The 11297-nt window shown below is 34.2% G+C and overlaps 1 protein-coding gene across 1 annotated transcript; it reads right to left on the bottom strand.

Moving 5' to 3' along the window:
* Window positions 1-1070: 1070 nt before the first annotated feature.
* LOC25493789 (mitochondrial inner membrane protein OXA1) lies at window positions 1071-8104 on the bottom strand. The gene is made up of 9 exons (XM_013602399.2): window positions 7424-8104; window positions 7243-7333; window positions 7094-7141; window positions 5872-5930; window positions 5202-5277; window positions 4966-5097; window positions 4613-4720; window positions 3091-3145; window positions 1071-1697 (listed from the first exon to the last, which is right to left on the bottom strand). The coding sequence occupies exons 1-9, from the start codon at window positions 7885-7887 to the stop codon at window positions 1390-1392; spliced, it is 1341 nt and encodes a 446-aa protein (XP_013457853.1). The 5' UTR covers window positions 7888-8104; the 3' UTR covers window positions 1071-1389.
* Between the last annotated feature and the right edge of the window lie 3193 nt (window positions 8105-11297).

Here is an 11297-nt window from a genome sequence, read left to right as displayed (position 1 = left end):
TATGAAGGGATTTATTCAATTTGTAGAATTAGTGATATTGATATGCTGTGAGTCCATGTACCCCTTAAATCTGAATAACTTGATTTGGGTGGCTCTAGATCTAAGTTGGCTGCTCATTTTTTATTTACTGTCTTAATGTCACTCCCATTATGGGAGTCCCCGTACCATACCCATGTAACGTGAGATGTTTATGCTAATTTTATACCCATGTACTGTGCATGTGTGTCTTGCTACTGTCATATATATGACCAATTTTATGTTGAAAAGGTGAGACAAATTTTATATCATACCCAAACTTGTTTTCACAATATGATTAATAGATCTTACGTCGAATCAAATGTAATATAATGTGATTTATTGATCTAATGGTAGAAAGCATCCTTGTACATGATACAAGACTAATGCACATTAGATAAAAAGTTCATAAATAAAACTCAAATCCATCTTCCGTAAGTTCCTGCACCATATTTCAACTACAACAGTATTGGCAAGTAAGTGACAAGGATGGAAACAAAAATTGTAATGTTACAAAGAACATTTTCATGAAATAATGAGGCAAGACAAATTTAGTCTCGTTTATACCTTTCGATCACGATTATAATTAAAAAATTAATTCTAAATTTATTGAATTAATGATGCATTTGGTCTATAGACCAGATACATCAGTTACTCGATGAGCATAAAAATGATTGTTTTGTTTATAATAATGACCAGATATGTAATTCACACTTTCTTGATATTCTTGCCAAAAATTGAATTCAACATCAGTTCTCTTCAAAAAAATCTTAGAAAGTAATGTACATTTCACCAAATTTTACCAAAACAATTTGTGGTACCAAATTTCATGAGTTTACATAGAGTGCGTTTGATGTGCTAAACAGGATGTCCTGGACAGAACAACATAAGACATAACCGATTTGTCACAAATCAGACATTGTACAACTTGAGTTGTTCTGTCATGTACTTCATTTTTTAAAAGATCAAAATGCCATAATAAGTAAAGATAAAGAAATGAGTACGTATAGTGGGGAAACTTTGCGAGAGTAATTGGGATAATAACAACAAGAGGATAAGAAATCTATATCATTATAATGTTGGGCATACCAAATAAATTATTATGCTGTATCCAAGGGTTTTAAATCCTTCATGTATTTCGTCCATATATACCATAAATAAAAATAAATAAATGTAAACCATGGTTGACCAAAAGCTTTAGCTTCCTCAGCAAAATCGATCATAAGCCTTTGGAAAAAAAATTATTTTCTCCTCCCTATCTTAATGAAACCCCTAATTTCCACTCCATCCAAGGATAATAACAATACGACAAAAATCTAAGCATATTTGCTACACATGTTAAATGGCATAATTAAGGAACTAGTAAAAACTTAATCACTTCTTGTTTTTCTTTCTTCCTTTTACTTGTTTCTCTAAGCTTTTAAGCCTTTGACTAATAACAGCAGCAGAAGAAGAAGAGGAAGAAGATATTTTCTTAGTTGGTTGTTTTGATGATTCAACAGGCAATGATGTTTGACCATTTGCAGCTGATGCAGCATTCGCGGCTGATGCAGCCTTCGCGGCTGACGCAGCTTTTTTTATTTCTTCAAGTATAGAGAAGGGAGCTGGCGGAGATCTGGTGGGGTCTGGAGGAGGTAAATCAGGAACACCCAAAGTTTTCTTTACACCAGGAACTTTAAGCACTGCAAAATTGGAAATAAAAGAGCATACAAGGATCAGAAAAAATCAAGAAAATCAAAATACAAGAGTTCATTCATGTTTTGTAATCCCACCATCCCAAATTATGTTATTCTACCAAAAAAAAGTTATCCCTTTTTACATGTCATTTCACAATACCAATAAACATTAATGTTTTTTTATTATACCCCTTACTATTAATTACTCTCCTTTTTGTAACCAAAAAAATTCCTCTCCTTTTCCAATTCTAGTAATTATTTCCCATACCATTAATGAAAGATAATTTTGTAAAGTTACTCATAATTTCTCATACAAAATTTACATTTCTTAATTTGCATATAGTTGTCAAAGTGACATAAGTTCAAACAAAGGGAGTACTAAACAGTTTAAAATAGAAACCCACGTCCATTTAATGCATAAAATAAATTATAAGAAACTTAGACATGAAACACATCTTCAATTTAGGTTTCACTAATTAACAATTGATTTCATTTCATTCCGGTATTTCCTAGCACCCTTGGAGAGCTCAGTACAAGGGAAATTATATCTTAATTGTCCACAGAACGTGACATCAATTCGGCCATCCAAAAAAATTGACATCCCCAAAGTTTCTCGATCAAAAAAGACATTGAATTCCTCAACCTCAAAGGATGAACATATGGACAATTTTGATGTAATTATCTATGATTGCAGGACTAAATATAGGTTGAATTTCTGTGACACAACAAATGACAACACTTATCTTTGAAGAAGTATAATCCTTTTTTATACACAAAACTTTAGTCCCCTAACCATCAACAATATTTAGGCCACATTACTACATGACTAATAGAATATCTTCCAAACAAAATATTATACTAAAGAGATAAATATCCATAAGTATTGACTCAAGGAGTAGGCAGAAGTGCTCTAATAAGTCCCATGGTTGAGAATAAGTAATTTACCAAAAGAGATGGATATTATGTTTTTGAATAGGATAAAATACTGATTGCAACTATGCAATCTTGGCAGAGCTTATAAAACAATCGCATTTCCAATATAGGGGGTGATTACTTAGTAACAGCAGTCAAACATGAAGTTAATAATTGTGAGGTGCACTGAATTTCATTTATATGTTTAAAACTAGGAGTGCAAGACTGTAAGTTTGAATGCAAGTTCGTCTCAGAAAGATCTGGATCGGCATGCATATACAAGTGAACACTTGACAAGAATAACAAGATGCAGGAGCAATGGATTCTCCAATTACTTGCATTATACAATCTAACATATACTCAAAGCAATAATGAATGGCAGAATCAATGCCCTAGGCAATATGCATTTTCTGAAAACAAATCAAAATTTCAAAATGACAAATAATGACAATGTGATATTACAAATGAAAATTTTGAAGTTCCTTACCCATTCCATATGTAAATGAAAACAAATTCGATGTAAGCCAGTAACAAAATAGCGCCTGCAAAATTATACATAAACACAAGTTCAAACCACATAGAATGACAGATAAAAGCAGCAGTGGTTAGAATAAAATCGGCAAGCACTCCTTTTCTTAATTAACCAAACACCATTAAATCCTTTACATGTCAATTTGATTTTTTTGTGTAATGAAAATGGATAATCAATAATCTAAAGCAAATACGTAAGTATGTTTAGGAGGGGGGGCTTACTTTTCTTTTTTAAACTACACACACTACAAAATGATTGTGTGAACGAACTATTATATGATCATTAATCATGATGTTCTTTAAGTTTTTTTTAAATATTAAATAGGCTTAATTGCAGTTTTGGTCCCCTTATTTTCATCATTTTGCGAAATTGGTCCCCCTATTTTAAAATTCGACAATTTTGGTCCCTCTATAAAATATTTTGTCTAAAATATTGTGATATGATATGTTTTAAATGAAGTTTTCAAGGGAATTTTGTTGTCAAATACTGGTAAAGTTGTTGTCATGTGACTGAAAGGTCACGAGTTCAAGTCCTGAAAACAGCCTCGTGTGTAAAAAACAGGGTAGGGCTGCGTACAACGCACCAAAAATGGTGGGACCCCTTCCCGGACCCTGCGTATGCGGGAGCTTTAGTGCACCGGGTTGCCCTTTATGATATGTTTTAAATGAAGTTTTCAAGGGAATTTTGTTACAATTTCATCGACATTGATCTTTATTCATCTTCATATCATATTCCACGACATTTAAAATTTATCACATCACATTTTTATAGTTCAAAAATATGATGGAGGGACCAAAACTGTCGAGTTTTAAAACAGGGGGACCAATTCTACAAAATGGTGAAAATAGGGGGACCAAAACTGCAATTAAGCCTATAACATACATGTCAGATGACCAAAGACCTAAGATTGAACTTTAGGAAAGGAAGGAGTGAAGTATGGGGCAATTGAGTTAAGTGGAAGCAATTAGGGAAGTGTAAACTTATGGAAATGGAATTGATGGGAGCTGACACTTCTGATTTAAGGTGTGTCCCGATGTCCGATACGTGTCGTGTCTGACACCAACACTTGTGATTACATTAAATTATGTCATTTTCTCAAAATTTTATCGGTGTCAGGTGTCCATGTCTGTGTCTGTGCTTCATAGGATGGGAGAGAACTAGGTCTCTTGAATCCTAGACAACCCTTGTGATTGTGTTTTATTCTTTAAATTTTCTCCAGTTTCATACACAGACCCCGCTTAATTATGATATCACCCTGATACTGCTAGGTCAGTAGAGGTAAAAACATACAATATTTTCAGCTTTACATGCCTAATCTAGTTTCCATGTGTTAAATATACACAACACAGCGCTGATTTTTATTTTATGGATGTCGTTATACCTACAAAGTTGCTAGTCAAATCACATAGCCTCAAAGAGCTTACCATCGTAACATGTCCTTTCAAGACAAAAAGAAGGCCCGGTTAGGGAAGTTTACCTTTGGAAAACTCATGGTGAAAGGAACTGAAAGAAAAGCAAGAACCCTCGAGAATTTTTTCATGGTGTCACCCATAGGATTTCCCTCCATTCCTTCTTGCATATTAAACTGAAAAACAATATAAAACCAATTGATCTTAATGGGAAATCCAAATATAACAGATATTATAAGACCACTCTTGTCATCTCAATTTTAAACTGTTCTCTTGTCATATGAAGTGGCTGATATTGGCAAATACTAGATAAAATTCAAAAATTTAATGTACGACCACACAAACTTTCAGACGAGAACTCGGAAGGACAAACTAGAAAGATAGTAGAGAAAAAAAGGTTTTCAGAAAATGAAGTGCTCACCTCTACTACTACTAAGAATGACAATGCAGTCAAAACTGGAAAAACGTATAAGGCATCTGGAGTTGTGAGATCAGTAAACCAGAAAGCTCCACCATGCTTGAACGATGGCATTTTTTCAGCCATGTTTGTTATCTACCACCAAAGAAAATAAAATAAAATTGTGAATCAGTAGAAACAATTTAAAGGCTCCTCAGACTCCTACAGGTAGGGGGAATATCAAGGCAAGGTTAGCTTACCGCAAGAAAAAAACTAATGAAGACAGGACCTTGAATAAGGAGTCCCTTCAATGGCGAAAAAGGAGTCACGCCATATCTGCATTAATGAAACCAGCAAAAGAAAAGGAAATATAGTGAAACAAAAACCCATGATATTTGATTTAATACTTAAATAAAGGTTCCTTAGAGCCACAAATCAATTACATCATATTTCGTATATATTAATCATAACAAACCTTCAATCAACTATATAGATCACACATCTAGCCAAAAGAAATATTAAAATATCTAATTCATTTGATTGTTTACAGAAAGCACCATTTTCAATATAATGAAAACAGCAGAATCAAAATGTGGCAAAATAGTAGTGACGCTGAACAGGAGAGGGGTGGAGGTTGAGTAGTTCAACTAGTTTGAGCTAAGGGTTAAAGGAGTTGGAGGACCCAGGTTCAAACCCAATAAAAGAAAAAATATTAACATAAGAACTAATTACTAACATTGATTGGCCGTTTCAAAAAAAAGTAGTGACAATGAACATTGAATGTTATGATTTAAGTTATGGCCATCTCAAGTCACCACAAAGATTACTCCGGTGATACATTGTATCACTGAATGCAGTAATTACACTAAACTTGGAGATTGAACTTGACTATTAGCAGTTGTGCATTAAATAAACAATGAAATGGCTTACTCTTTGAATAGCTGTTTCATCTTCTCCTGACCTTCAGCAACAGCCTGGGGATCAAATGTCTGAAAAATGGATCTTATTGTGATCAGAGAAATTGTCTTTTATATAATAACATATAACATGCATGTAACAAAATAAAAAACTTAAATATGTTTCTCCAATATGTCAAAGAACCAATTTGTTAGAGATTATTTCATCGAAAAATCACTTATTTAAAATGAAAAATATTTTTGATGGTTTGTGTCGAAGTTGTTAGTTTTAGATAAAAAGGAGGATGTATATAATAAGAGCTTCAGGTTATTTATAATAACTGGATATTGAACTGATTCAACATATTAAACACTGATTCCTAATTATATGGATATATGACTCCTAATCCTAAATAAATACGAAAATAATAAACAGTAATATAAACTAATCCTACCTAGGAGATAATTTAAAATACTCGAATAGACGAGATTAGAAAATGATCATAAAAGATAAACGAAGATACTCTAAAATAATATCAACGATTTTTTGATATACTTTATAGTATATGCTAAAACTCCCTCAAGCTAAAGCCTTCTAATCTTTAGAAAATGGAACGAACATGCGACCTTCAGATCTTCAGAACTGATCCCTATACATTTTACCAACTACATTGATCATCAGGTAAGACACTTCACTGGTGAACTAAAAACAACAATAAACAAGCCTTATCCTATTAAGTGGGGTCGGCTACATGAATCAAACGACGTCATAGTGTTCTATCAAAAACCGTGTCTTTCTCCAACTCATTGGCCTCAAGATCCTTCTTGACAGTTTCTCTAATAGTTTTTCTAAGTCTTCTCCAGGCACTAGTGATTTGCCTCCCCTCCATATGATCTATTATCCTTACTACATCGTCCACATGTCTTCTCTCTACATGCCCAAACAACCTAATCTAGTTTCTACCATCTTTTCTACTATAGGTGATACCCCAACTCTCTCTCCATCTAATATTGTCATTTCTAATTCTATCTCGCCTAGTCCTACCACACATCCAACACAACATATCATCTCAGCTACGCTTAATTTCTTATTTTCTTGTTGGTTTTTGACCGCCCAACACTCTATCCCGTGCAACATCGCCCATCTTACATACTAAAAATCGAGATAGAATATCCATACTAAAACTTCAATGATATAAGGCTCATGCTTCTTAACTTACATACATAACAATATAATAGCAAAGCATTCAATTTACCTTCCCATCCATCTCTGCCTTTAACTCTTCCAAGCGAGGCCTCATGATCTGCAATGCAACAGGCATGAAAGTAAGAAACAGGTATGAAAAGGAGAAAGAGATATGAAAGTAAAGCAGCATAAGAACATACAGTAAGCATAAGAACATACAGTAAGCTTAGAAGTAGTCTTGAGTTGATTTATTAAGAGTGGGACAGTTGCGATTCGAATTAAGAGTGTTGTTACAACAATGGCCGACCACCTGCTACAAAGGAGCAATAAGGTAAAAAGCACTGAGAAGACACCGGACATGACACTGACACAAACACGAAGTGATAAATGAGTGACTGACCAGTTAAGGCCGGTGTAGGTATGAACAGCATCGATGGCATACTGCAAGACTTGAACAGGCAAAAAAGAATCAGCAGCAGCAATGGCAACTTCACTAACAACGGGAGCAGCCTGAGAAGATATAGCATCGACGGCCGTGTCGGAGAGAACATGAGCTACATCAGTAGTCAATTCGGTGATCTTATCGAAACCCTGATCCGGCGTCGTGGACATATTTCTACAGAAATTATTATAATATCCAGCAGCGAATGGAGAAGATGGGGAAAAACCCATTGATCCATTAAGAGAGTTACCAAATCCAAAGGACCTTGTTTGGGTAAAGCTATTACTGATTCTTCCTGCTGAATCTGGCTGGTCGCGTTGTTTTCCTTCGTCGTCGCTATGGAGAATATAGGTGAAAGAAGGGTTGCATCTTCGATCTATGAGGTTTTTCCCTCTTTGTAAGAGGCAGCGTCTATAAGCCATTGATGAATTCTTTGAAAAATTCTATCCGAAAGAGAAGAGGTGAATGAAATGAGGAAAACCTCAACTGGGTTCAGCAGTGCGACGCCAACATTTTAGGGTTTTAGAATTAATTAATTACAGTCTTTGTTAAAAAAAAATATTTAACAAATAGATTTAAAATCACATATGAATAAACAAATCAAAATTCGTCAAACTCAAGCAACAAATCAAGCTCATACAAAGAGAAAGAGCGAGTAATTGAAATCTTAAAACCTACATGTCCAATTGCATTTTATATGTTAAGAGTTTTTGAAATTGGTTAATATGAATGAGAATTTTAAATATTCTTAGTTATTTTCCCTTAAAAAAATAAAAAATTGTTATTTATTTGGGTAATTGTTGATCAATTAGACGGTTGTTTTTAATATGAATGTGGCTTAAATTAAGTATTGATTCAATTTGGTAGTTTAAGAATTGAAATAACACTATGGAAATTGTGTGCTTATTTTGTGTTACACGCGTTTGATGAAATGCTTCAAATAATATTTAATTGATATTTTTGTGTCGGTTGTTGCATAGATATGATTTACGATGTTGGTAGGTCGTGATACGGTAAACCAACCCAGCACAATATCGTGTGCAAAGCGCGTGTTACGGCTAATCCTCCTTGTGAACGAGGCCGCCATAAGAGAATTTTTCCTTTCGTTTAATTTTCACAAAACCGGATTAATTAGTCTTCACAGTTGCGTGTTGGGGATGCCCGGTTTGCACACACACAATATATATATATATATATATATATATATATATATATATATATATATAGTTTAGGTTAGACTTAACTCTTAACTCAACCCTCGCAAAATTAACTTGTAAGATGTAGGGCTGGACAAAACCTGAGACACGATCGACCTGGAAAAAAAAGAAGAAGAAATTGAGTGAAACAGACGGGTGCAAAGGGCAATGGGCCATCGGGTTTAAATTCAAGTTTGGACTAGGTTGTTTCGGGCAGGTTCAGGTAGAGAGTTGTGAACCGCGGGTAACCAAACCCACCTGCATATAATAAAAGATTGCAGTAGTTTTGCTTTTTAGGGTACACCAAAAGTTGTCCTCGTTTATTCACTCAGTTTGCCTCCTCACGTTCCGTCACATTTTTCAATGTCCTCATCTTCTCTCCTCTTTCAATCTTTCCTTCCCCCCACTTCTTACAAATCTTTCATTTAATTCGTCTTTCACTCATATCTTATAGCATGAAAACTACACAATATAGTTCTATTACATATTCCATCATCACCGCCATTCAAATCAATTTCTTCCCCTTCCCAAATTTGATCTCACTTTTTTTATTTCTTCTTATTTTGTTTCTAATTTTAGTTTTTTTTAGTCAATGAGGTAAGCAATGCATATTTTTTTTTCCTTTTCTTAGTTTTATAGTTTCTTTCATCCTTATTAACACACAAAAACATGGTCTGGGAGTTTTTTTTTTTTCAACTTCTGCATTTCTTGTTTGAGAAAAACTTGTATTACCCGACCCGCTAACTCGTAACCCATTCAAAATCGAACATGTCAAACTGAGTCTTTCGATTGGTTAGAATAGGGTTTGGTGTCTTCACTCGCAAGTTCAATTGGGTTGAGCTATTGGGCCCGAGCCCGCCCGTTGCCTACCCCTAGTAAGATGTGGATTGTCCACCACTTATAGCTCGATGCACTAAAATTCTCGCATGCGTAGGGTCTGGGAAGAGGTCCCGCCATTTTGGTGTATTGTACGTCGTCTTACTCTATTTATTACACAAAAGGTTGTTTCTAGGACTTGAACTCATGACCTTTCAGTTACATAACAATAACTTTACCATTGGGACATGACTCCCCCTTCGATTGTCCGCCACTTATATATAAACTAATTTTGAAGTATTATCTCATTTAATTTGACACAACATGGCCCAACCGATCTTGGATATGGTAATACATCGTCTTACTATTGGATCATGATTAAACACTCCACTTTTTTATACATCACTTCAACACATTGTTTCGTCTCTATCTCTATTTTCCTAACACATCACTCATTTATCTCTCTTCAGTACAATATGTATACGCTAAATTGGATTCTATCTTTCTGTTTTCTCTCATTCCATGTTATCATTCTCTATCTCTCTCTTGATTATATTTTTCATTTTTAACAAAGAAGGGAAGTGGAGTTTAGAGAGAGAGAGAGAGAGAGATGATTATGAGAGAGAATGGAGGCAAGTTTAAACACACTCACATAAAAGCAAAATACAAAGTTAACTTTATCATTACTTTTGAAATAATTAAGAGAATATGATGTGAAATTTATAGGCTTAATAGCAGTTTTAGCCCCTAACTTTCTCAAAGTTGCGATTTTGGCCGCCTAAGAAAAAAATTACAAAACCGCCCCCTAAGTTTTGCATATGTGGCAGTTTTGGCCCCCAAGACCAATTTTGACTTGGTCTACGATAACGTGGCACCCTAAGTGAGGTGTCACGTGTTATTTTTTATTTTTTTTTATAAAAACTTGGCCTTGGGGGCCAAAACAGCGACAATTGCAAAACTTAGGAAGTATTCCTATTTATGTATACACCCTCATGAGGTGTACACTAAACACCTTTTCTTTTTAAAGTCAACATCGTTAGTCGTGTATGTCAAACCGTCCAGATAACAAAAGTCATGTCAAACAAAATCTGAATATAATAACATCAATTGAAACTCAACTTGTTATAAGATATATTGAATAATAACCAAGTTTATACCATTTTTTGAAATAATTGAGTTATTTTGAGAAATAAATTGGACATTAAAAATTGATAACAAGTTAGATAGTTACATAATTTAAAGATTTGATTATTTACATTGAAAAATGACTTGATTGACATTGATAAAAATAAGAAGAAAAAATGCATACCTAAAATTTTGATGAACATCATTTTTTTATTGATCTGTGACATGAAGAGTTTTGGTAATTCTCTGCGTTTGATTTGCTAAACAGTAAGTATCGGACATAACAACACAAGACATAATAGCACAAAGCAAGTCAGAACAACACAGGCCAAACTTTTATGCTATTGAATAACTTTTGGTCTTGTACGATTTTTGATGGACAAAAGACTATTTTGGTATATCATACAACTTGTACGTAAGACAAAAAAATTGTGTTGTGGTTTAATGAGGGACAAAAATTTCAATTTTTGTCCTCTCTCTTACCTCCAGTTTGTCCTATCCCTAAAACAGTTTACAAATCAAACACCACACAACTAGATTTGTCATATCATATCCTTCATTTTTTAACATATCAAACACACCCAGTAATTCACTCTTACCTCAGTACACAATACTCTGTCATATCCCTAATTATGAGACCACCCACTCCAAGCCCGAATGGGTCACAAACCAACCTCATACAATGTGTCTTTATC

Source organism: Medicago truncatula, chromosome 4 (assembly GCF_003473485.1).
Source record: "Medicago truncatula cultivar Jemalong A17 chromosome 4, MtrunA17r5.0-ANR, whole genome shotgun sequence".
Lineage (NCBI taxonomy): Eukaryota > Viridiplantae > Streptophyta > Magnoliopsida > Fabales > Fabaceae > Medicago > Medicago truncatula.
The sequence above is the reverse complement of the archived record's forward strand: the minus strand, read 5'-3'. Positions and strand labels throughout refer to the sequence as shown.

What these genes read in the sequence shown, in the direction of transcription:
- LOC25493789 (XM_013602399.2), bottom strand. Translation starts at nt 7,887, where the DNA reads ATGGCTTATAGACGCTGCCTCTTACAAAGAGGGAAAAACCTCATAGAT. An exon ending in TCATTAGTTTTTTTCTTGCG is followed by an intron (nt 5,098 to 5,201) that starts GTAAGCTAACCT and finishes CTTTGGTGGTAG; the next exon opens with ATAACAAACATGGCTGAAAA. An exon ending in TTCATTTACATATGGAATGG is followed by an intron (nt 1,698 to 3,090) that starts GTAAGGAACTTC and finishes CCAATTTTGCAG; the next exon opens with TGCTTAAAGTTCCTGGTGTA.